At 38.9% G+C, this 26,566-nt stretch overlaps 1 protein-coding gene across 5 annotated transcripts in view; it reads left to right on the top strand.

The window, feature by feature from the left end:
- Positions 1–26,566, top strand: part of RBMS1 (RNA binding motif single stranded interacting protein 1) — a 148,821-nt gene that overhangs the window by 87,597 nt on the left and 34,658 nt on the right. For all 5 annotated transcript variants that reach the window (XM_052793511.1, XM_052793513.1, XM_052793516.1 and 2 more), the window contains exons 3-4: positions 21,757–21,815; positions 24,693–24,784. In XM_052793511.1, coding sequence (XP_052649471.1) covers positions 21,757–21,815; positions 24,693–24,784 — 151 coding nt within the window. The remainder of the gene's footprint in view (positions 1–21,756; positions 21,816–24,692; positions 24,785–26,566) is intronic.

Consider the following 26,566-nt stretch of genomic DNA (forward strand, 5'->3'; position numbering starts at 1 on the left):
TTCATCCAGTTTTGCTCTTCGGGGCAAACATAACACCAAGAATGGTGAAGGTATGTTCCCTAGATGTAATAACTGATTGTGGCAGTGCTGCATTGCCTGTGCAGGCACAGGTTGATGTGGAGCACAGTGCAGCACTGCAGAGAAACACCCACAGTAACCTCAGGACCAGGATTTAGATAATCTCACTTGTGTTCTGCCCAGCTGATGCACCCAGTTTCTCAGCTAGACAAACTGCCAGAGGAGGAGTTGCGTGCCAGTATGGTAGGTAAACCGGCTCTGCTAGCTTCTGTCTTTGCTGATAATCTTTTAAGAGGTTGCTGTCAAAAGTGAGTATCCCATTTCTACAGCTGAGAAGAAATAGTATTCAGTTTTGTACATCCCTTTTGCCAGACGGACTGGAGAGATGTAGGCCTGACACGGAGACTGAAATGCTCCTTTTTGTTAGGGCTTGACTTCTACAGTCAGTGGCGAGGCATTTGTGTGGTATGCCACGGGAATTGCGATTGGCCTGGAGATGTGATGTTTGGTTTAAATAGTCATTTCCTTTATTTTTTAGCAACTGCTTTCAGCAGTCTTGTTACGAAGTGTCTAGCCTGGCATGATGTTGAAGGAAGACTCTCTATCTTCCCCTCAATATTTGCACTTTAATTAGACAGAAATAAAATTCAGACAGCTTTACATTCATGATCAAATTAAATCTATGCTAAAATCTTCTCTGAGGAGTTCCGGGGGGGGGGGTTGTGTATGTCTATATATAATTTTTTTTTTTTTTTTTTTTTACAATAATGCCTTCTTGTAGGATGTCATTAGGGAGCCATATCTATTTTGGGGGAAACTGTAATTGAGAAAAAAGTGAAAAAAGTTGTCTTCTAGAGTCCTATCCTCTGGATACAGACAGTCTCTCGAGATGCCTTGTATTTAAAACAAATATAGTTTTAATTTTCTCTTTCCATTTTGCGATTAAGCAAAGATTGAAGTTTTTCAAAGTCAGTATTTCATTTAGCCTAACAGTAATCAGCAGTTGCCCTCAGCGCACCCTCTTAAAAAATAAGCAGTCTCGAATACAAATGCACTGAGGAACTCTGTGTCTGCATTGTGGCCGCAGATGCAGGGACCCAGCGATTGCACAAGCTCCATCTCCCCCAGGAGATGAGAGTTCTGTTGCAGTGTGGGGCTGGACGAGAGGTGATCCCATGGAATTTCCTTTAGGAAGTGGGGGCGAGGGAGGAGAAGAGGGTGGAAGGAATGTTTCAGCCACAGCTGCTTGTAAAAGCAGCACTAGGAAAACAGATTGGTAAAAGTTACCGCCATTGAAGATCTCTTGTTGGAAAACAAAAAGCTGATTTGGTGGCGTGGGGCCTGTAAAATCTGTGAGCGTTTGCAAGTCTGCAGGTATTTGTTTTACAGAGATGCAACCCCTGTTCCATATCACAGAGCCGCAGGAAAGAAATGTCCTGTGGCAGCTGGCGGAATGCCTTTGATTAGGGTCCTGGTCCTGAGCTTCCCTGATGGCAGGGGCCCGACTCAGATGGGAGGTGATAGCAGCACAGTTACTCATCGGAATAATGTAATTCAAGAGCATTTTGAAGGGGATTGTTTCATTTCAGTGGACTACTGAAAATGTTAACAACTACTAATCAGGCTTTAACAACTACTAATCAGGCTTTTTAGTGGGTTCCATGATGTCAAAAACCATCCCTTCTGTTAGAGACCGCTTAGGCAGGCGTCTCAGTCAGAAACCAGTTCAGAATTGAATCATCTTAGAGCCCAAGCTGATTTCTGCCCCAGCATGCTTACATTTAAGCTTGCCCTTTTTCTCGGGATACCATTTAGTGTAGAAAGCAGGATCCGTATTTGCAAGCAGATTCTTGTATCTACTGTCTTATATCTCGTGGTTTCACATAACTCATAGATACCTCATGAAGTCCTGACTTTGCTAAAGGTTGGTTCTGCTTAGCTCTGATTTCTGTAATGTTAACTCCTTGAAATGAAAAAGAGCCATCTGATGTTGACACGTTGTAAGATCAGTCAATTTTTTTTATAACCCTTCAAACTTTTTTTCCCCCTGCATTGTTGCCAAGCTGCATTTAGGGTTGAGAAACTAACACCCCCAAATTGTATGCAACCCAGATAATAAATATGCATATTTTACCTGCAGAGTGAAAGCAGTAGCAAATACAGGTAAACAAGTTAGTTCAGATCCTGCTACCTCCAATGAAACTTGTAATTGAGGAAATAGGGAGAAAAATCAGTGTTTATCCTTAAAAAAACCTCTAGAAAATGTTAAGCCTTGATCCTCAATTGTTTTCCCACAACTTCTAAAATTTTACCCTGTTTTGACATTCAAAAACTGTCATCTGCCTCTGTTCTGTTTGAACAGTGCCTTACTCAAGACTCAGACCAACCCTGTAGAAAATTAAATTACTAAAGGGCTGCTGAGAGAAAAATTAACATTTCATCATTTAAATACCTAATCTTTGCAGATAGATCTGCAATACCTGGGAAAAAAGTCAAATTTTAATTTGAATGTTGATAATGTTATGATACATGGACATAGAGCAAAAAACACCAATGAAAACACAAAAAGAGAAGACTTTGATTTCGGGTCTGTTTTGACACTGTTACTAGTACAAATATTCCACTTGAATAACCTGTGTGAGTTGAGTTAATCATTAACAGAATCAATTTTGGTGGAAGAAATATGTTCTGATTTGTATCCTACCCTGCCCCTTCCATTTCCATTTCTTCTTTTACTTACTTTAATCTCTTATTTTCCCAAAAGAGGAAAAATTTGTAATCTCTTGCTTTGCTGACACAAGAGAAATCCACCACAGTAAGCATTGTGTGTAACATCACTTAATTTTGGGGGTATTAATAATTACATTTAATTAATTGATCATTGTGGCTATCTGAATTGAAATGTTAGCCCAAAATGTGTGTTCTTTTTAAATGTTTGTTTTCTGTATTCTGTGCAGTTGTGTAATTTTACATGCTATCTTTAAAAGAGAGCGTATGGGTTGGTGTTTTTGTCTAGGACAACATTGTGGACTTAGGCCTTACACATTATCAATATTTCAAATCCTAGTGCTGCTTTTTGGCTTAGATTTAGTCACTAACAAGCTTTCACAAGTCTATCAAAATATCAGCAATTATTCTGGTGCATTAATAAGGACTTTTTCTTTAATGTCTGAGTGAATGCAGTAGTGAAATAAGTGTTATGTTAATAGAAGATCTAAAACCAGGAGGAAAAAAAATGCTTCACAGTGTAATACAGATACTGGAGAAATCTCAAATCTTTTATTTGCAAACCCTAAATGTCAGAAGTAAAATGATCCGAACACCTGAAAAAGATCCAAACTACTTCTGGTGTTCAATGACTCTGCTGAAAGAGTAACTGAAGAGCTTTAGGAGCCCAGAGACTAGCAGAGTTTTACAGTTCGGGACATTAGTTTTATTTAGCGTACATGTAAAATCACCAAGGAACCAGTGTGTTGAAAAAAAAACTGGTGTGAAACAGAAGTGCTCACCTATGCCCCTAAGATGATGGCAAGCTTGACTCCTGTTTGGTTGCAAAGTGCTCGCAAAGGCCTGGCCCTAAAAGCACGGAGCACCTGCAGGAGTTTGGTTTGGGGTTTTGTTTTTTTTTTTTCCCTTCTTCTTTTCAACCTGTAGCTGTGCAGTACCCCAAGGCAGAAATCTCCCCGGTGTTAAGTCTGAATGCCTTGGCTCAGTTCTGGAGAAGCCGTTTGGCAGAGAGAAGATAGATTCTTTCCCTTCAAGGCCTGAGGGTATCAGCATTGGTGGGGTATCCAGTGGAGCTGACATAGCAGTGTGCATTTCCTTTCCTGCGTTGCTGTTTGTAGTACTGTGATCTGAAAAGGAGTGTTTGTAAATCATCTGCATTTTCTTTTTCTCTGGAGATCCCATATTCAACCCCCTACATTTCTGACACTTGCAGCTACTTGGTTTTATTGTGCAGCAGGCTTTGTCTTAACTTTATTGTTAAGGCTTTTTTATTTGTTGCTAAAAGTCTATTTGCTATATTTTGAAGATCTCAAATACTGAGAGGGAAAGTGTTGCTCCACGCTCCTTTTTCTTAGTGGCAGCTTACAGGGCTTCCGTGTTGCTGTACAGAGGTACAGTACTGGCAGTGAAAGACTATTAGCCAGGACTGCTTCTGAAAAAAGTCCCATCATCATACCAAGGCCTCAGCATGAATGTACTTTTTATTATGTAAATTAAGATCAATTCTTTTTGAACATCTTCCAAATATTCAGAGCTATGACATTATAAAAATATATAATAATCTGTCCCAGTCTTCTATTCTTCCCAAGTGAATTGCATGTTACTTTGTTCCATGAGAAATTCTGAAGTTCTTTCCACCCATTTTATTAATTGCTTATTCAGTTAAATGTTTGTTAATTCTCTTTGAAGTCTAGGACACTCACTCTGAATTATGCAGTTTTGCAAATGTCATTAAATATTTTGAAAAGAGTGGCACTCCCAGGAAGAGGGGACAGCCCTGACTGTCACTAATCAACTGTTTCCCATCTAATGCTTGAACTGAGGTTGAGGTGGTAGTCTAAGGAGCACAGGCTCACTGTTTTGGACAACTGCATTGGGTAGAATTGATAAGGTGCAAAAAGTAGATAGGTTTCAGTAGATCACAGAAAGGCCCAAGTTGTTAAGATGTTCTTGGGTAGATAGTCAGGGTAAGAGAGGTTTCTGAGTCTGATTCCTTTTTGAAAAACAGGAAAACCAATTTTTTTTTTCCTCTTTAAGTTTCCATTTAACCAATAAATTGGACTTTTTGAAGCAATGACCTGAAGCAGACCCTGTGTTGGTCTAAATCGGTATGGAACATGGGACTTCTGCTTAATTTGTGGTGATTCTTTTGGTCTTTTCTATCAAAGATGTTGCCCTTTTAATTGTTACTTAAAATTCATTGATCAAGCAACACTGTCTATATTCTCAAGATAAAACCCTCCACCTGAACTCACTTGGGTCCAAACCCCTCAGTCAGAGGAGATTAGGGATTTGGACTCTTCCGTGGTTGTAGCTGAAAGGTGAACAGCAGCAAGACTTTACTTTCAAAGGTAACTGGTTACTGACCAAGCATCCTGGTGATGTTTATATGGTGGATATAGGTTTTGGGAACATTGTTAGTTTCTTTATCTCATGGGGTAAAAAAATCAGATAATTTAATTAGAAACAGAGCACAATACATCTAAATATATAGCTGTAAAGCCAGATGCTCAGTTCTTTGTAATTGGCTTGCCATGTACTTCACAATACACTAATAAAAACCCTTCTGAAAAAGGGATGCACTGCTGTTTATATCACCACAACAAAACTAGTTAAATTTTTGCCATGAAAAAGGGGAAATTAGTTTCTGTTTCTCTGGATGAAAATTTATGAGTTCCTGTGATAGAAGACATTTTAGTGCTGTTAGGACATTTTAGCTTTGCTCTTCTTTTTCTGGTAGTTAGTGTGCCTTTTTTTGTCCTTTCCTTAAGCGAAGGGGAGGGAGGCAGCTTGAAGTGCAGAGGAAAGAGTAAATTTTTGTAATCTTATATTGTAGTCAGGAAGGAGTATTTCTGAGGGCAATGCTTTCTTCTGCTCATTAGTGTCCTTTCCAAACTTCTGCTTTGTTCGCTGGGACAGAATTTGCAGAAATTTTAATTGTTCCGCAGGGATTTAACAGGATTTGTATTTGGACCTGGGTCGCTGGTGTTCTGCCTTCTCCAGGATCTTATAGTTGTCTTCTGCTCATGCTTGTGCCAAAGATACTTGATAACTCTTGAGTTCAGCTTCTGCAGTGGTGGAGGAAATGTGAGGCTGTTTCTCTGGAGTTGCTTTCCTCTAGTGGTAGAGGTCAGCATTTGGCTGTGACAGCTCTCCTTTATTTTTTTGGCAGGCAGTTCTCTGACATTCTTGTTGCTGAGATCATCCCCACTAGGGCTTTCAGAAGAACATCTGACTGGGGCTCAAATTCTTCACCTTCTGCTGCTCTGACCATATAGTATGTTATAGGAAGGGTCTCAGTCCTTTACCATTAATAATTAATTCAATTCTAGATACCTTTTGTTGGCTCAAAGATCTGTGAATTTGTGGTTTCTTCCTTTTATCATGATTTGGTTTCATGTTGAGGGTGTGGATTCTTTTAATCCCAAGGATAATTTAAAAGAAAAAAAAGTATAATTAAATTACTGCAGTCTGAGTCATACTTGGTCTGTGAGTTTAGTTCCCTGGCCTTCCCACACAGCATTTCCGATACGCAGTGAGCTGAGGGTGTGCAGGAAAGACTGTAGAGTGACCTACATACTGTTTAACTCTTTACTAATGAGTGGCTTTCTGACATTAGGTATAGCCATTGCCTCTTTGGATTCTCAGTCTTTTCTGTGCGATAGCTGTATCCATTACATTTTCCTGCTCCTGAGTGGTTTTCATAAAAAAACATTTTAAGATTTCCATTTGGATTGGTTTAAGCATCTTGTTTAGATAAATTGATCAGAAAAATTAGTAAATGAACTATTTTAGAATGTGAAGCGTAGGCATTGAGATTTATCCTCAAGTAGAAGGTACGGCTTCTTTCACGTAGTACTTTATCACTTTGAAGAGAAAAGTTTGTTTGGCTGCCCTCCTGCAGGCAAAGAAATCGTCGTCTCAGGCTCTCAGTAATATAAAAGGTCTGTAAAACCCAGAAACACTGTGACCATGTCATGCAAGTTCTCTTGTTGGCATATGTTCTCAAATCTGTTCAAGAAAGGTTGTGATACAGAACTAACTTCATTGACGTTGGGCTTGCCTGTCAGCTTTGCTGTCATGCAGTGGTTGGTTGATTTTTCTTGGCTCTGTATGAGAATGTGTTTTTTGAATAATCCCTTCTGTGGCTGCTGATGCTCTGGGTTCGTGAAACCGCCACGGCTGCTCCTTTTAAGAAACTTTGAATCTATGTCTTACTCTGTTTAATGTAGATGTCATCCAGGCTTGCAGTTGATGCAGCCAACTGGAGGATCCCAATTTTCTCTGAGACCGGTCGACCCAGTCTTGAGTCACCCCTTTGCACAGATGCTCATAGGTTGGGTTTTCCCTGCTAGGCCAGGATTAACCTCCATTGTCTGGGTTCTTCACTGTGAAGCCCAGTGATCCAAGTGCTTCCTCAGGCACACCAGCCAAAGCGCACTCTTGGACAGGGGATTTACCCTTCCATGGTGGCGCTTGACATAGTCATTATACAGAAGTCACTGGAAATGAGGGTCTGGGGGATCACATTAGTTTCAGCCATCTTGGGTACGTTCTGCATGGCAGTCTGGTAGTGCACAATGTGTTGTGACTGCAGGTCTGTCTGCAGCTCGGGACTCAGAGTAGGCTGAATGTGTGGCGGTTCCAGAAGACTGCAGTTGTACTTGGCCAGCTGCTATAGTGATGGGATCAGAACAGGTTAATGGTGTTTTTAAAGAAAATGGTATATTTAAGCTACCAAAAGCAAATTTCCATATAAGTATCTATTACATTCTCTTTGCAAAACTGCAGAAATCAAACTCTGCCTCCTGCCTTCCTTCAATCAATATTCAAAAGACTGTCTATCTTAAGCAGTGTGAAACTGAGGAAGTGTCACTGAATATGACCCTGACGCATCAGCCACAAAGGTTGCACTTCAGATTTTGTGTTACAGCTTGTGATTGCTCATGTATCTAAAATTTGGCAACAGATGGATAGTATTTTGTCTAATGCATAACACTCCTCTGTCCCTCTCTCAGCACTTAATGCTACTGCAGACATCTTTTCAACAGACCCATGCAGTTATACTCAATAATATGTGAGCTGATGTTTCTGCTCAATAACATACAGCCACTTAAATGCCCTTCTGAAGTATTTTGACCCCTGGAGAGATCTACTTTAGTACAACCATTTTCCCTATTGAAATGGAGATATTTGCTATTCAGCACAGCTGGGACTTGAGAGGAGAGAAGCAGATTCAAATAGGGATAAAGTCTACATGCCATGCTGTTAAGGGGGCAAGGCCTCTGGAAGGCTTAGCAGTGATTTTTGAATAATTTGTCCATTTAGTGCTGTTCTAGTATGATTGACGTTAAGTTACCAGAAATTAAAGGAGATCAGACTCTAATATTAATTGTACGGTTTCTTCATTATGAGGTGTTAATTCCAGTATAGAATAGCTGTTGAAAGCAGGATGTTACTCAGAGTATTTCATAAAAGAAGCACCTTTAAAATGCAGTTCAGAAAGACTGGAAGTTATTTGAATGTATTGGGTTTTTTCCTCTTCTGCCTTCCAGGCAGAAGAGAGGCAGTCAGCACTTTCCAAGATGGGGTGTTAAATTAGTGCGAGATGCAGGTAAAAACAAATAGGTATCTTTGCGTAGAAGGTATTTTAACCCAGCAGGTCAGGTCTTGGGTTCATCCTGTTGGCTTTCTGTTGTCTTAGTATTACAAAAACAGAAGGAAAACATACAAAATATGCTGACATATTTTTAAAAAGTTATCAACGACAGGCATTATTCCAGTGACTAAGTATCTTCCATACAAGATAAATGCAAGAAAAAGCAGAGTGTGTATGTGTACATATATATATGTATGTATTTTTTGATAAATGTGTATATGTAATTTACACAATATGTGAGACATCTTTTTGTAGTTCAGAGTTGACAGATGGGTCAGGGCTTAGGAAATGGGATGTGGCTGAAAGTGCCCTTGTACTTTGGCAATCTCCAATCTCACGGTTTTCAAGACTTTGCCTATATATTCCTCGGGGTGTCATTTATTTAAACTGAGGGTGTAAGACTTGGTTAGCAACCTTTACTAGAAGTGAAATTAATAGGCAAGAATAAATGAAAGAGGAATCTTCTGCAAGTATACAGGCTTGTAGCATTAATAGGTGTCTGTCTGTCTATGCAGATAGGAGGTAATCTCACACTAGCTAGGACTGTAGCCAGAATAACACCTTTTGATTTATACTGTTCTGACTAAAACAAGGGAAAAAAAGTATTGGGAAGTGTTGGTAAATAATTTTCATTTTCCCCTTGCCTTGTCCTTAATTCCCTCCCACAAGAAAAAGAAATATGATTAGGAAAAGCCAAAATAAAGGACAATGCATCATATGCTGACAATGACTGAATTTGGCTTCCTTGGATGGATGAGGAGGAATTGAAAAATAAAAGGTCTTCAGGTTGAGAGACTAATGTATGCTCCCAAGCTGATCTGTACTGTTTAGCACAGGGAAGAGAAAGGAGTTATGAATAACAAGAACTGCTCTCTTATGTCTTCATCATTTTATTCTATCAAGCTGTTAGTGTAGGCTCTGCAAAATTTGTGAGGCTGAAATTTGCCAAGATTTATGGTTGGGTGTAGAAATACTGCCTTACTTTCAGATTAAAACAGCTAGCAGTGGTAAATCAATACATGCACGTCTGCAGACCTGCCATGAGCTTGGCTTATAAATACATATTAGCATTCATCTGGTTTAATTACTCATCTTCCCAAATCATTGTCTTGATTAGTGATCATTTCTAAATATGAAAAAAAGGATAAAAGAAATTGCTAGACTGTAGAAATAATATTCCAGACTTGTAATTTGAACCTGTTTGGAACTTCATTATTTTGCTTGCAAATTAATTATGATTTTCAAAAAACTGTATCTTTCATGGCTATGTGAAACTCTGTGCTCTCATATTTTTTTGTATTCTTTCTGGGAGCCACAGAAACTATAATAATTTATTTTCAAATAATATTGTTTCAGTTTTTGCTTTTGGTTGTGTGTAAAATGCAGATTTTTTCAGTGTTTTACTCTTAACCCAGGCATAATTTGTGTCCATTCTGTAGTGTTAGTGTAAGAGAACAACAGGGTAAGACCATTTGCTTTCTTAAAATAGCATGGCTTTGTTCTTCGATCTTGTAGCTGTGGGAAACTAACCCCTTCCCATATACCTGAATAGCCTTGTCAGTAGGTGCACAGGCAAATTCCTGCAGAAAATGTAGATTGTCCTGTGTTTTATTGAGTAAGAATGATTGTAGTACTAAAAAGTGGGTTAGCCAAGAATTCCAAATATCTTTTAAATTAATTATCTCTTTTTGTAAAATAAGGATTCTCCACAGTTTGCTTTGCTAAACCGGATGCTGAATGATACAGATTAGAAAGTGCAGCCTGCTTTGTGAGGCAGGAATTGAGAGGCAGACGTCTTGATTTTTTTTCTAATGTTGTAGCATTTACTGGTAACTTCTTGTGTGAACGTCTTAATATATGTTAGTTGATTTATGATAATTTATGATAATTCTGAGATTTGTTATTTGTGACTATCTGAATAACTGCACAAATAATTTTCATGTGAATGATCCTCAGTTCAGTGTCTTATGGTAAAAGTTTCTATAATGCTTTCAGTGTAAGAGTACTTCATATAAATTACAATATACTATATTAGAAGTAGAATAGTAGCAAATCAGTTTCTAAACCATTCAATCTAACTTACGCACATCACTTCATATTCCATCCAACTCTAAAATATTTTTCTCAAAGAACAGTGCCTTATAATTTGTAAGAAAAACACAGAGTGGTCTTTCACTAATGTTGGTCGTCAAACTCACTAGAATATTGGCAGGAAACAACACTTTTAATGTCAACCAGCATTTGTGTCCCTGCAGACAGATGTTTGAAAACATAACGTAACTCGACGTAGTTCACACCTTTTAAAATACTTCACATGTGAGTTTTCAAATCGGTAAATAGAAAAATCTCCTAAAAGTATAGGTGAAAATAAGTTGTGAAGTTGTTACTTAGCTCTGCTGAACTTTTGATTTTATGAACTGTAAGGATGATGATAAACTATTTCCTTTTCCAAAAGAACAGACACTTTGGTTAATGCATTACTGTGATTTTTATTTTCTTCAGTTTAGGAGAAAGCAAGCTACAGTTACTTAGACAATACTTGCACTTCGAAGTGTGTCAAAGAGGCAAATCCGCTTGTGTTTCTGATAGGTTATTTATCCTGCTTAACCTATAAACTGTAAAGTAACAAGGCTACTGAACTGATAGCCTAGCAGATGGTTCAGAGATTATGCTAAATCACCTCAGCTTGTCAGAAGTTAGGTTGGGTTACGGCAGGGGCAGTGGCTGCAAGAAACACTGAATGGGATCATTTTTCTCAGTTTGTCACTTGAAATTCCATTTTTCTTCACAGCATGTGGCATCTTGTGTCTTTACAGTTAAAACAGATAGGTAATCAACAAATTTAGGACCAGCATGTTAGTATTCTGGCTTTCATAAGAATCATTAGGATGATGAGAATCTTTAGGTATCTGTGAAGTATGAAAAATGATCTCCTGTGCAGGGCAAGAGGTTGGCTCTGCCACTTTTGCTGCTGTTGCTCTTTCCTTTTTCAGTGTCTGGAGCTGTTGCTTTGGTCTCTTGCTACCATCAAGTTGAGCATTATTATCTTGCTAGCCTAAGAAAGGTTAAATGGAAATTAAATGCTGTGTGTTTAGTAGTAAAAACCATGTTGCAGCTGAGCAAGGATAGGCCAAGATTCAGGGCTTTGAAAAAAATCTCACCCTGAAGAATGGGTGATTATTGATCATAGTTCTGTCAAATATTTGTATTCACATCCTCAGTGGAGCAACTGAGGCAACAGATGCTGATAAACTTGTCAGAGCCTAGAACAGAAGTTATAGGTTCATCCTTCAGAATTTGCCTTTCTTTTTTTTCTTTTAAATTAACAAAGCCCCCAAACAAACCCTAATGTAAAGATTATGTACTTTGTATTTCTAAGATCTCATTATTTCAATTCTACTGCTGTTGTGTTTTTCTCAAAGTGGCATCAACTGAATTCTTCTTGATGCCTGCCAGGGAAGAATACAAGAGCCTTCCCTTCCAACTCCAAAAGCTCTTGGAGGGGAGGCTTCATGGATTTTTTTTTTTTTTTTAATTATTTTTTTCCCCATGATTGTATCATCATAGTACTGAAGAATAACTGCTGTATTTCACATATTGCAACATTCTTAACCGTATAAAGTAAAACTAAATAAACATGCCATTACTTTTTTTGTTAAGATTGACAGAGAAAACGCCTCTACTGGCAATTGTTGGAAATCTGTTCATTTACTACACACTAGAAAGCCACATTAGGAATGCTGTTTTAGTGTGAGCTGTAATATGTCTTAAACATTTAAAATACCCAGAGATACTAAAAAAAGGCAATTTTCCTGAGTTGTGCTAAATGAAAGGGCATTGTACAGTTGGTCATGCTTTTAGGACAGTTTGTTGTGCAAAAAGGACATACTAGTTGAAAACCCTTTGCAAAATGTCATAAAAATAGCTGTAGGATGCTAACAGGACTTTTCCCCCTTGATTTTCAGTCAGCTTTTAAGAAATGGATAGAGATTATTCACATCTCTACAAAGCAAGAGGAAGCAAACATTTCCTGATTTTAAAAACATTTCTTCCCTATCCACACAGCTCATCTTCGGCTAAACCAGGAAATAACTACTCTTACGAAAAACAGAATGGGTAGCTGAAAAATGATACTCTCCAAAATCTTCTTCCTGTGTGTCACTTCGCTACTCCTTACGGTTTTGAATTCCTGGTTCTTTTGAGCTATAAGGAGTAGTTACATTTGTGTAGAGCCTGTGAACTATAAATCAAATACCTATTCATAAAATACTTCTTTTTATCTGTTAAAATTAATACTGTCTAAGAAACTAAGAAGGCATTTGTTCATGCTTCACCAAATTGTATATGTCTCCTATGCTAAGCATCTGCTCTTCTAAGGACAGAAAGCTGTAAGAGCTGATAGTATATCTGATTTTGAATCTGGTTTTGCTACTTTTGATTACTTCTCAGTGAAATCTGGAGTTGTAACCTACCGACTCTGAAAGAAAGGTCATTTGTACCAAAGTAATATTAGTTTGTACTGTGCTGATATTGGTAACTGCATCAGCAATGATGATGATATATGCTTTATCCACTGATTCTTATTGAAAACACAAATATGGAAAACTTAAATGAAGAATTTAAGGTAGAGAGGTTGTGAAGAAAGCTTGCTTGCTCTTGTGAAGAATTTACAGCAGCATGTAAGACTATTGAATTGTCAGTAAAGCCAAAGATCTGTAGATCTGTGGGGTTAGGGGTTTTTGGTTGGGTTTTTTTTTTTTGTCTGTTTGTTTTGGAGGTTTTTTTGGTTTGTTTTTTTTTTTTTAGTACACAGATCCTAACTCCTCAAAAATAGTCTTTACATTAATAGACAAAATGTAATTTTAGTCATTTTGTAAAGACAATCAAAACAGTAGTTGGCTTCCATAATAACAAATTCTAATTTATTTGGAGGTATTATTTATCTCCCAAGTAAAATAATAAAAAAAAAAAAAAGGAGAACTACTTGGATATTTGGGTATCTTGAAAATACAATCTTTCTCTCTGAAGTACCAGAGAGTCAAAGGGACAATTAATAAGAAAGGAACCAGCTTTATGTCAAAACCACACAACCATTTAACAGCATGTTATCAAAGCAGTGCTCTAACTTTAATTTAGGTTAACAAGGAAGTCCTATTTTGCACACAGTGAAAAATATGATCCAATACCTGAAACGGGGCACATCTGACTGAGTTGATTAACCTAGTGTTTGCGTATCTGAAGCTAGTAAAGGAGATTTTGCTGAACCAAACAAATTAGCCAAATCTATAACAATTTCAAAACACAACTTGTACTAAGCTAAATTATGCATACCCATTAACTGTGCAAATAAAAATAAGAAAAATATAACTGCAACTTTTTATGTAGTTTTTAATTATGCACTAAAAATGATTGGTCCAGCTTTTGGTGGTAGGTACTCATTATGTTCCAGTAGCAAATCTTTAGGTCCATGAGGGCCATAAAGCAACTGAGTGATTCCAAAGAGTTTCTCAAAGAACAGTGTGTCTTCCAGCAACGGAAAATAAAATATGGACAAAATGTTCTCAGCAATGTCTCCTTCTACACTGGGGCATAGATGTGGTGAAGAAGAATTTAAAAATGGAAACCATATGGTTTGATTCTGTTCTTCAAACTCAGTATTCTGCTGGATTGAATAGATTTCTTTATCAAGTTTTTGTAAGAGAACATTTACCCATAATTAAATAGCAGGATTGTATTGACAATTATTTTCTGACATTCCCCTTATTGAGAAATGAAAAATTTGATACATGGAGAAACAAAACCTCCTTCTGTTTATCTAAGCTTAAAAGGGAGCAGCAAGAGCTTGAGGTTCAGTACACCACTTTCCCAAGATGTAGCAGAGAGAGGGAGGTATGGGAATCAGATAAAACCTTTTGTACTGCTCAGAGGCTGCTCTGAGCTTGGGTTTTGGATCCAGGAGGAAAGACTGCTGGGGCTGATCATGTTCCCTTGGTTGTGCTGTTGGCTTAGAAGTGCCCTGAACACTGGAAGAGCAGTGAGGAGTGGGAGCCAGCTGTACCAAGTCAGCCCCTGCTGACAACTCCCTTGACTCTTTTCCTCAGTTACAGGGAATTTTCTTTGCTCCTTTTGCACCAGGTAGTATAGAGGAGCTGAGAACTGCTGCATAGATGAGGCCTTCCCATGGACTGCTCAGGTTTCTCCTCTTCAGGTCTCAGTTGAGATGAATGGGTTGGGCTTCCACATACTCTACAAGTGAGATAGACTGTGGTGTGGGTTTGGCTATTAAGACCATTAGTTTCACATAAATGTTTTGAGTTGTACTGTTCAAAATAGAATACTCTGTGTTTGGGGAGATGAGGGTGCTGTCTGAAAAGTTGCACATCACTGATCTGTAGAAGTCAGTGTTTGTTACGTGCATTTGTTTAGGGTCATACTGAAGGATAACATTATACCCTTTCAAGCAGGAATTTACTGCATTTAGAGCACATGCAAGGTGCCCACTGACCATGTTGTGCACTGAATAAGGGCATGTTTGAATAAGAAAGTTATTTTTTGTTGTGTTTTGTTTGTTTGTTTGTTTTTAAAGCTGATTTACAGTCTAGGCATCCCCACCTGCATGTTCTTTTTAATGTTACAATTAATATACAGGAATTGCTTTGGAAGTATTTGCTTTATCCATTTTGTTCTAGTTATTTACCCTAGTCTAAAGTAAGGTTTATTTTCATGTGGATCCACTCAGTAACTGCAATGTATTTTATGATGAACTGATCTGCTCTCCCACATGACCCTCTGTATTGGGTCTGGCTGAGATGCAGTTAATTCTCCCCATAGCAGCCCTCGTAGTGCTGTGCTCTGCATTGGTAGCTAGAAAGGTGTTGATAACACACCAGTGTTTTGGCTACTGCTGAGCAGTGCTGGCACAGCATCAAGGCTGTCTCTCCAACATTTTTGCCCCCCTCAACGGCAGGCTGGGGCTGGGCAAGATCTTGGGAGGGGACATAACCAGGACAGCTGACCTAAACTAACCAAACAGATATTCCATACCATATGACGTCAGCTCAGATATAAAAGCTAAGTAAAGGGAGATGGAAGGGGAGCATTTTTGTCTTCCGGAGCAACCACTATGCGTACTGAAGCCTTGCTTCCCAGGAAGTGGCTAGACATCGCCTGCTGATGGGAAGTAGAGAATAACATCATTTGTTTTTCTTTGCTTTCACACGCAACCTTTGCTTTCTCTTTATTAAACTGTGAAGATTTTGTGTGATGAATGTAGATGTTAACGATAATTCTTAAATATGTGATGCACAGAGGCGAGGGGTGGAATGTATTGGCTTTGTGTGGCAAGGTTTTGGTAGCGGGGGGGGTTACAGGGTTGGCTTCTGTGAGAAGCTGCTGGAAGCTTCCCCTGTGTCCAACAGAGCCAATACCAGCCGGCTCTAAGATGGACCCGCCACCGGCCAAGGCCGAGCCAATCAGCTATAGTGGTAACGCCTCTGTGATAACATTTTTAAGAAGGAAAAAAGTCGCTGGGACGGAAACGGCAGCCGGAGAGAGGAGTGAGAACATGTAAGAGAAACAACCCTGCAGACCCCAAGGTCAGTGAAGAAGGGGGCGGAGGAGGTGCTCCAGGCGCCGGAGCAGAGATTCCCCTGCAGCCTGTGGGGAAGACCATGGTGAGGCAGGCTGTCCCCCTGCAGCCCAGGGAGGTCCACGGTGGAGCAGATATCCACCTGCAGCCCGTGGAGGACCCCACACCAGAGCAGGTAGGATCCCGAAGGAGGCTGTGACCCCATGGGAAGCCCGTGCTGGAGCAGGCTCCTGGCAGGACCTGCGGATCTGTGGAGAGAGGAGCCCACGGAGCAGGTTTTCTGGCAGGACTTGTGACCCCGTGGGGGACCCACACTGGAGCAGTGTGCTCCTGAAGGACTGCATGCCGTGGAAGGGACCCATGCTGGAGCAGTTCGCGAAGAACTGCAGTCCATGGGAAGGACCCACGTTGGAGAAGTTTGTGGAGGACTGTCTCCCGTGGGAGGGACCCCATGCTGGAGCAGGGAACGAGTGTGATGAGTCCTGCCCCCGAGGAGGATGAAGCGGCAGAGATAACGTGTGATGAACTGACTGTAAACCTCATTCCCCGTCCCCCTGCGCCGCTGTGAGGGGTAGGCAGAGAATCTGGGAGTGAAGTTGTGCCCGGGAAGAAGGGAGGAGTGGAGGGAAGGTGTTTTGAGATTTGGTTTTATTTCTCATTACCCTACTCTGGTTGATTGGTAATAAATTGAGTTAATTTTCCCCAAGTTGAGTCTGTTTTGCCCGTGACGGTAATTGGTGAGTGATCTCTCCTGTCCTTATCTCGACCCATGAGCCCTTTGTTATATTTTTCTCTCCCCTGTCCAGCTGAGGAAGGGGGAGTGATAGAACGGCTCTGGTGGGCACCTGGCGTCCAGCCAGGGTCAACCCGCCACAGTGTTTTTGACCTGCCACATCCTCCTTGCTGTTCTGCCTGGTTGTTGTGCTCTCTCTTTTCTTTGGGTCACCTGGTGAGAATATTGGCTCCCTATCAAAATTTTTGTGTTCAGCCAGGTTCTCTTTCCTTTCACAATTCCACCTTATAGTGAGTCCATGTGCTCAGAGCCACTTAGATGTTATGAAATCTGTGCTTGGTTTTACCACATGACTCTGGCTCTTAGAAATAAAGAGCATTCCATGAAGGGGAGTGATAAGATGCTAAGATGTAAAAATTAATCTAGAATAAACACAGAAGATATGCAGCATTGTTTCTGCGTAGCAGAGGAGTTCTGACAGCACTACAGTAATGCAAGGGATAACAGCAGGATCTTTAGGAATGCTGTTTTTACAGCTGGACTGGACTTAGGCAAAGAGAGCACTGTTCATCTTCAACACAAAGTTCTGGACAGTTCAGGATGGAGGACCTAACCAGCTCTAAAAGGCAAGGACTTTCCATGGTAGCAGAGATCCTTCTGGCATGTTAGTGTCCAAGTCAATGTCAGGTGGTAGAGAAACCCTTCGCAGCACAAGCTGGAAGACAGTTTGAAAGTATAGCAAAGGGAAGCACTGTGAGCTTGGTGGTATGAGGTATATTACGTTAAGCTGCTGGGGACAAAGATTTCAACAATTCATTCCAGACAACCCCTATCAAGCCTCTCACTGCCTGTTCTAATTGTACCTCCCCTAATGCACACACAGATAAGTTCTTTCAACACTCAAAATAGCACTTGTGTCAGAGACTTAAAGCTACTTCATTCCCTATTCTTTGTCATGCTCATGATGGCATCTTATCGCCCTCACGTTTGGAAGTATGTTCATTATACTAGCAGATGTACAAAGGGAGAAAAATAAACAGTGGTTCAGTTTGATCCATGTACTTAGTTTTCTAAGGACCCTTTTCTTTCAACATCATGGAGGTCGCCAAAATTAGGCTTCAGTGACGTTTCAAAGTCAAAACTATTCCTAGCTATTTGTAATAAATGTCAGTGGGATTATTTGTACTGGGTTTGACTGTGTTGCTGAACAATGTGATTTTTAAAAAGTATATGGTGATGCTTGGCTTCAAGTCTTCCACTTCAAAAGTATCTAAGACAAAGGTACAGTGCTGTGTTTTGACATTCACATTGCCTGGCAGTAGATCTTCTTAGGGCAGCTGAGTAGGTGGGAATTACCCTTTCATTTCTACACAGAGAGTATGTAATGGGCAATGGTAAGCATTATGCTATTAAGTAGCAGTACTGCTTATCTTCCTAACTTGGCTTTTGAACAAGTTTCTTCTTTATCTCCTATCCAAATACACATTGGTATTGGTGTTCTGTAATATAACGATAGCTTGTACACTGGTATGCAGACTGTTACTGAACATACCCCTTTTAATCCCATAACCAATGCCCCCTGGCAATTATTTACCTGCCTCTTACCCAAGCCCTCTCTTCCTTAACGTGTTAGTTGACATTGGTGCAAGTGCTGTATAGAAAAGAGATGCAAAGCTGAAAACATCTTTCAATCTCCAAAAATAATTAAAACTAAAGAGTGAATGTGTTAACAGCACTCAAAAAAAAAAAAAAAAAAAAGGAACTCACTATTGCTGCTGAACATTCATTTGATGTTATATTTGGGAGAAAAATAACCTGCTTAATAAGGAATACCTAGTTGCTTGTCACCAGCCAGATTAGCAGTTATTTATCAAGATTAGCACTTAATTTAAAAGAAAGCATATTTTAAAAAATTGCCTCAGAGGAGAGGGAATGAACAATCACCAATCATTGTAGAAATGATTCTGTCAGCCATGAGAGATGTGCTCTGCCTTAGGTATCAGGTCTCACCAAGCATGCAGTAAGGCTTTGGAGCAGAAGAGTAGCCTCAGCAGGGTGCCTAAGATAACTAGATGTGTGTGAGCTTTGAGAGGAATGATGATCTTCAGGCAAGACCTAACATCACAGACATCTTTGGAATATAAGTTTTCTTTTGCTTGCTATGTTCCTTTTTGTGAGCAGGCAATACATACTAGTTTGCACCATGACTTTGATGTGTTTTATAGCTCACTGATTTCTGGTGGGTCTCAATTGCAGTTGCACCCAACAAATGAGCAGTTGAAGACAGGAGCTTGTGTTAACAGCAGTATTAGGACTGCAGAATTCATGAGGAAGGAAGTAGATTTTCACGATGGTCATCGTTTGAAGGAAGCACTTACGAGGAACTGCAAGAAGTAATTTCCCCTGATATCAAACTGCATGGTGGGAGCAAGGAGGGGATGTATCCCTCTGCCCAGGCTCAGGTGGGGTGAACTGCACTTCTGTGCTTCATGGCAGGACTGGAGAGCTAGCATGTGGGAGGAGTATTCACAGGGAAAATTGTAAGAGAAATCCTGGTGATGGCTGCTATTGTTATGCTGGTTCTCTGAATCATTCCTAGACTCACACTGCTGAAAATTCTTGGCAGTCTTCCATGATAGCTGGTTCTTTGCAGGAGCCATGCTATCTAGGACAGTGAATTAAATCACTAGTGGTCTTGCACATGGGAAGATGGTCCATGAAGTGGCTGTAAAGAACAGACATGCAGACACCTATTTATGGGCTGGTGTGCGTCAGCATCGGTGGGCCAGCGCAGTCCATAGCCAGCACCTGACCCCCTTCCCTGGCCAAACTGGCTGAGGGTTGCGGTTACTTGGTTTACATAGATACCCAGTGCCACAGTTTTTCACCACCACCACTTTCTACACTTTCAAGAACTGAAACAGTAGCAGGGACAAGATTATCCTTCAGGGATTTTTTTTCCCACAAAGGGTTATGTAGCTCTTCACTTTAAGCTTAGGGAAGCTGATAGGATATGGAGAATGCTGGCTGTCAAGTGTAATGCTGGGTGCAAGCAACTTGGGACACAAGAGTTTAGTGGATCTTGAAGAGCAGTATCCCTGAACAGTTTGCCACTCTCATTTATAACATGTACGTTTACTCTGCACTCAGAAAAATTCTGGAGAACATTTGAGAAGTTTTGACTTATGGACTAGAGAGCTTTCTAAATGGAATGACGTATTTGGAAAATAAGTGGCACTAATAAGGAAGCATCTGCTCCAACTATTAGGCACAATTTCTATTGCTTTATTACAGCTTCCGTCATGGTATATTTAGGTATGCACTGATTTTCATTGATGCTTGTACATTTTTAAGCTATAGATAGAGAGTTCTATTTTATATCAGTGTAGACACTCACAATTTCAGATACAATAAGGAAGCCAACACCTGGTGGCTAGTGTCCCAGGTCTACCCCCTTGCAACTATTCGAAGCCATACAATAACTTTTTGAATAAACAGAAGGTGCCCGACACTGGTCACAAAGAGTGGTAACTACACTGAAACATGCATTTAAATGTTCTTTAGGGGCAAAATACTTTGTAAATAGGCTTCATCCTTGAATAACTATCACCTTGCAAGTGAACAGTTATTTGAGTACTCTTAACTAACTAAGCTTAACTTTATTTATTAGGCTTCTTGAAGAACTTTTAAGACTAATACAGCTACTGTAGAAATTGAGTTAGTCGTCTTTTGAAATAATGTCTTTTTGAAATGATACTTGCTCTGTTGAAGTTATATTTAGTAGGTGAACTGGCAAAACTTCAATCTTCCCCAAATTCCACTTTCTTATGCTGATAACATTTCTCATAATTTTCAGTTCATTTGGGGTTCTTGTACAATGCTAAAGAACCTCTTAGCACACAGTGCTTAGGTATATCTGTTAATGTAGTAAGTTACATTCTCATGTGAAAACAAACACGTTGCATTGTTTCTCTCTTGTATACTTACAGCACTGTATCAAATGTATTTCACAAGCAAACAGAGGAGGTTGTGATAAGGAACTTGGGAAACTTGTGTTCTATTTCAGATTCCGCTGCTGATGCAGGCCAAGGGAGTTGCTTTTTTTAAATTGAAACTGGGATTTGACTTCCAAGGAAAACTGCAAGTTTTCACCAGCAGCGACAAATTCTACCGTAAATTTGATCAAAAACCCTAATACTGATAGACTTTGCAGAGCACTTCAGAAACAGCAATTGTTCCTATAGCTGGGATTGCTGTCCGCCTGTTTCCCAAGCTTAATTGCTCTTAGCTCACTGGGTGTTTGCCTTTGGACTGTGTAGCAGATTGGTACCTGGGCTGCCCAGTTATTGAGATGTTGAGGAACAGGCAATGAGAAAAAGAAAATTGAAACTTTCCTGAGGGATGTTTTGGTTTTAGTTGAAATTGTTTACATATCAATTTTCCATTTTAAAAATACAGAAAATTTTTACCACCGTTGCTGATCAGCTTTTATAAATCTGACTTGCACTTGTCACCCTCCAGAACAAAGTTTTTAACCTTTCTGTGTTTGTCAGTAGGGGGGGAAGAGATAGCTAAGTTTTTTTTACTGTTGGTTTGTTGGGTTTTTTTGTGGGTTTTTTTCCGTACCATGTTAGTTAGCAAGCCTAGCACTGGCAAGGCAGCTTGTCTGCTTTATCTGGTATATATACTGAGACAGTTCAAGCTTATGTCTAAAACATGGTTTCTTATATGTACCAGGATTTTAATTGTATTGTATTCTTTTCTATAAAGCACTTTTTCTCTGGCTTGTTTTGTGATTCTGCGGTATCACTGAGAACATAGGGAGAATAGAATGAGTTCATGCTTGAAATTGTTGATCTTTTTTGTCACTTCCATCTGTGTATGAGTTTTCATTATATAATTATATAATCTATATATTATTCCATTTTGTTAAAAGTAAGGGTAATAGGATATACAATAATGTGAACTGGCTATCTGTTGTAATAGGATGTTCTTTTCTCATTTTCCTTACGTATGTCTAATACGTTTTAGGTATGGGAAAATTGTATCCACAAAGGCTATTTTGGATAAAACAACAAACAAATGCAAAGGTATGTATATTTGCCTTTATGTTACATTCACCTGAAAGTCCTAATTGATTCTATAAAATATGCTAATGTTGTATTTTAAGTGCTTTTAATCTTTTTTTGTTTTGTTTTGGTTTGGTTTCTTTTGTTTTGCCATTCTTATTCCTAAACTAGTCTTATTCTTGCCCGTGGTTGGTGTACTCAATACGTTTGTTTCCAGTGGAGCTGGCAGACAGCCTATGTCAGTGGTGCCGGAGTGAAGCTGACATGCACAGCGCTGGCTGGCAGTTTGCCTCTATTTTAAAAACAAAAATGGAGTTAAAAGCAGCTCTTCCCCTTTTGCCTGGAGAAACTAGGGAAGCTTACAGAAGACTATTCAACTGTACTAAGCATCTGAAAAAATTATATATTGTGGAAATCAGCTCCATTGATTAGAGTAGTTTAAAGCAGCACTTAATTACATGTTCCAATACTCTAATTGTGTTTTGTTATATGCTATTGAATGCATTGGGAGCAAAGAGAGGGTTCATTTTCACTGAAGTAATTGCAGCTGGAAAAAAATTAGAAGTCCTTTAGGTAAGCTGGATACATCAGTTCACTGATTTTCATCACTCATTGCAATTGCAGTGAGATCATATTCCAGCAACGCACACGGCAGGATAAGATGTGGTAGCAGACACTGAAATATCAGACCTCTTTTTTTTTTTTTTTTTTTTTTTTTTTACAATTAAGAGGATAATTTCTAAGCAAAGTGAAGAATTAAGTCAGCTGATTTAGCAATGTTAATAAGCATAAAGCTCATGAACGAGCATAAAGCTGATAGGCAGAGGCAGGAGAAGAGAGTTCATCATTAATAAGGACACAGTTTTTGTGCAGAACTTGAAAGTAGTGCAGGGGCATAGCTTCTCAGTTCCCCATCTTAAGCAATTAAAGGGGTCCTGACAGTTCAGAAACTGAAATTTCTAGATATTTTTTCCCTAGCTTTTATGCAGATGTCATCTGCATATATTGTGACTAGGAAAGAGGAGGTGCTCTTTTCAGTTATTTTAATTCATTAATACCTATGACAGCACTTAACTCCCCCAGTTCCTGAAGACTTCAGTAGCTTTGTCACTGATACAGAAATTCTCACATTAATGTTTTAAGAGATTTAAGCTGACCTTTCCAATACAGATTTTAAATCTCTCTGGTGAAAAGCGGTAACTAACAGTCTGTTATAACAATATACAGCAAATTAAGGCTGCAGGGAAGCTCACTGCATGTCATTGAAATTGCAGTAGGAGCATAAGTAGGGAGAATGCAGATACCTAACTGGAATTTAACCAAGAGATTGACAGCATCTCTGGCTTTTGCCAAAAAAACCCATACCATGGGATTTAAACTAACTGGAACAACAAGCAATTGAGTTTATGTATCATCTAGGAGATGGCAAAGCCAGCTTTGATGGCATTCTTGGTATCAGTATGTAATTTATATATATTGCGCCCTGCAGCGTGGTGGTGTTGATAACCTAGCCTGTCATGGGTATGGAAAGCTAGTTTTGGGTATGGAAAGCTAGTTTTGCTTTGGCAGCACAAAACTTGGTATGAGCTAATTCACTCTGTTTCATGTCAAGATTTAAGAGTCCGCAACACCACAAGTTACATAGAACAATATGCTGCTTTCTTCAGCTTCTTGGCAGGTTAAATAAGCTTGCACTGATGTACGAGGCTGCTTGAGCTGTTTTTCCCAAGTTAAGGACTTCAAAGCTGGTTCAGTTTTTTATCTTTACACAACCATTTTGTCCTCAGTATAGACTTATTGTGAGAGAATACTGTTACCTTCTGAAGAAATAATTCCATTTTCTACTCCTCTAGAGGTTTTTTTTTTTAGTTGTTGGGGGTTTTGTTTGTTTTCTTTTAACCTAACTTAAACATTGGAGAGGGATTTCTTTAATATTTGAGGTGGTTCACTGGTGGGAAAGAAGGGGGTTGAAAAATACAGAATGAGGTTTGCAATAACATCTAGGGGAAGTAGCTTCCAAACTCTGAGTGCCTTTTGTGAGACTTGAGCATCCAACTCCCAGGTTGCATTAAAAATCCCAGCCTGTAAGGTCAGTGTCTGTCAAGGCCAAGGTATATTGCTGTTCAGATGTCCTGGAATCCATTAGCTGTATGTTGTTGTTCAGAATAGGAAAAGAAGTTATTGCAAATTTATGGAAATTGTTACAATTAACTTTGGGTTTACTTTAATGTTTAGAGATTGCTTTATATGGCATAAGCAATGCTTTCAGGACAGTTTTTTACATTCTGGTTTCAGTAACAGCAGTAGGAAAAACTAATTTGACTTCACTGAAGCTGGGTTTTCACTCACTTTTTAAATTTAACTGTCTTTTATGTATATACAAGGAAGTAACTAATTCACCAAAAATTGGGTTACGCTGCAGTAGATATGCATCTCCTAAACTAAAGTCCTCTCCCAGTTTTGAGTAAATGATGTGTAACTTAGAGGCTTATTCGTCATTTATTCAAACTGGACTAAGAATTTAGTTTAGAAAAATTAACAGATTATGCTTTACTTGGTGATCTCTATAAAATAAACTGATGATGTCACTTTTGCTCTTAGAAGATACATACCAGATAACACAAAGCAAAGCACCATACTACTTGTTAGCAATTTGGACAAAATCCTAATAAGGAGTGGGCACGGAAATTGATTTGTTCTATGAGGGTAGTTTCCCACCAGTTCAAGGCTGAAGGACTTTGGTAGATTGTTATTTTTGGGACTACATGTAGAACTTTGGAGTTCAAATTGTCCCTCTTCACCAACAAAGTTGTATTAAATAACTGTGCTAGTAGCATATGAACTGTTTGATTATAAGTGAGTTGCTGTCTTGTTAATGAAATATGTTTTATATTTCAGGTTATGGTTTTGTTGACTTTGACAGCCCGGCAGCTGCTCAGAAGGCGGTTTCCGCTTTAAAGGCTAGCGGAGTCCAAGCACAGATGGCAAAGGTGAGTTAAAACAACCGGCTAATTCTTGCAATGGGTTGTGAAGATGAACAAGCTTGTACATTAGCAGAGCATTGGCAACATGAACTTTCAAGTTGCAGGCCCTTTACGGGGAGTACAGTCCCCAAGCCACATGATATATTAAGGTAACAAAATGGGGGATTTTGACTGCCATATCCCAAATCGTCTCAACTAATGAAATAAAGAAACATAGTATGGTAAAGTCTCCAAACTGATCTGGTTGGATTTATCAATTTATTCATGATACTATTTTTCCATTGGCTTCATCAAAAGAAAGATTAGCAATAAATTGTAAGAACTATAGCAGGCTTAACTGTTTAAATACAATATATTAATTCCTGAAAGAAGTCAATAGCTGAAATAGTTTACAGCACAAAGGTATGAAAGGTTTTATGCATTGCCTGCTTGTTGTTACTGAGGTTAGCAGCCTGGCAATTTGGGGGTGAATTTTTAAGCACAGCATAGCAAAAACTTAACTTTTGTCTTTTTCTCTCATTTTTACTGATCCTTGCCTCTGAATCAGGTTGTTAGCCAAAGTTATCTTCAGAGTAGTGGTCTTTCAGTATAAGATAAGTTTCTCAAATCTATAAAATCAGGGAGATGATACATTAGTAATGATTTCATCATGCGTTCTTGTTAGGTCAGATGGCCTGGTTCCAATAGAGTGCCATAAACACCACTACAAATGTATTAAATAAAGAAAATACTACCGACATAATCTGTTTGTATAATTTGTGGTACCTCTTAAAGCAACTTTTTTTGAGTTTGAAAATTATATTCGAATTAAAAAAAAAATCCAGTAATTAACTACTAATCTCAGAGGCTTTTTTTTAATAAAGTAGTCTGCCGCAGATCTAGCAGATCTTTTATAATTATCCATTAGGTACAGATTTTTTTCAGATGAGATATTTTCCACAGCTTCTCAGCTGAGGAGAACAGTTAAGCTAACAACATAAAATGTCTTTGGATGGATTCCAGGGCAACAAAATGGAAACCATATGTTTCATACTTAATGCATGTTTCATTACAGCCATGACACAAACATACATGCTTACTGGAAAACACTTGGTGTTTTTTTTTCTTTTTATAAGGTTTTATGTATGCTTAATAAAGACCTTTTAATTCATCTTTAGTTTTTAGGTGATCACTTTAAAATATACACCAGATTTTCAAAGCCTCTGTCTGCCATCTTATGGATGTGATATCTAGGTAGGAGGGGAGAAAAGAGAATGTGAAGTCATGTAATTTCATTTTGCTAATGAATTTTGATATCTGATTTAATTGTCATCTTGAGTAGATGGAGAAGCTCTAATAATTCACTATAGTAATCTAATTAATAGTTTCTTAATTCTTCTCATAGTATATTTTTCTGACTCATTTCCTCTGACAGTTAGTTGGAATATTGCTAATATTTCTTTCTGTTAGCATTAATGAAAAAATGTGCACCATAATACGTGACAGTTTTTATTGATTTTTCTGACACAGTGTCAAGCCTGATGACCTGTGGGAAATCTGTAACTATAAAGTTTGCATTCCAGTGAAACTTGTTGTTCTGCTTCTTAACATGGCAAGAGTGTTTGAGTTATTAAAAACCAACCCCAAAACCAACCCAATGAACAGTACCACAACAAACATTCACAAGTGACTAAGAGTATGAGTGCTTTGATATATATGTCTATTTTGAGCCACTGGATTTTTTTTTTTTTTTTTTTTTCCCCTGGGCAGTGCTGCTCTCCTTTTGTCTGAAAAATCCTATCTCCACTT

The sequence above is a fragment of the Harpia harpyja genome, chromosome 7, assembly GCF_026419915.1.
Source record: "Harpia harpyja isolate bHarHar1 chromosome 7, bHarHar1 primary haplotype, whole genome shotgun sequence".
NCBI classification, from domain to species: Eukaryota; Metazoa; Chordata; class Aves; order Accipitriformes; family Accipitridae; genus Harpia; species Harpia harpyja.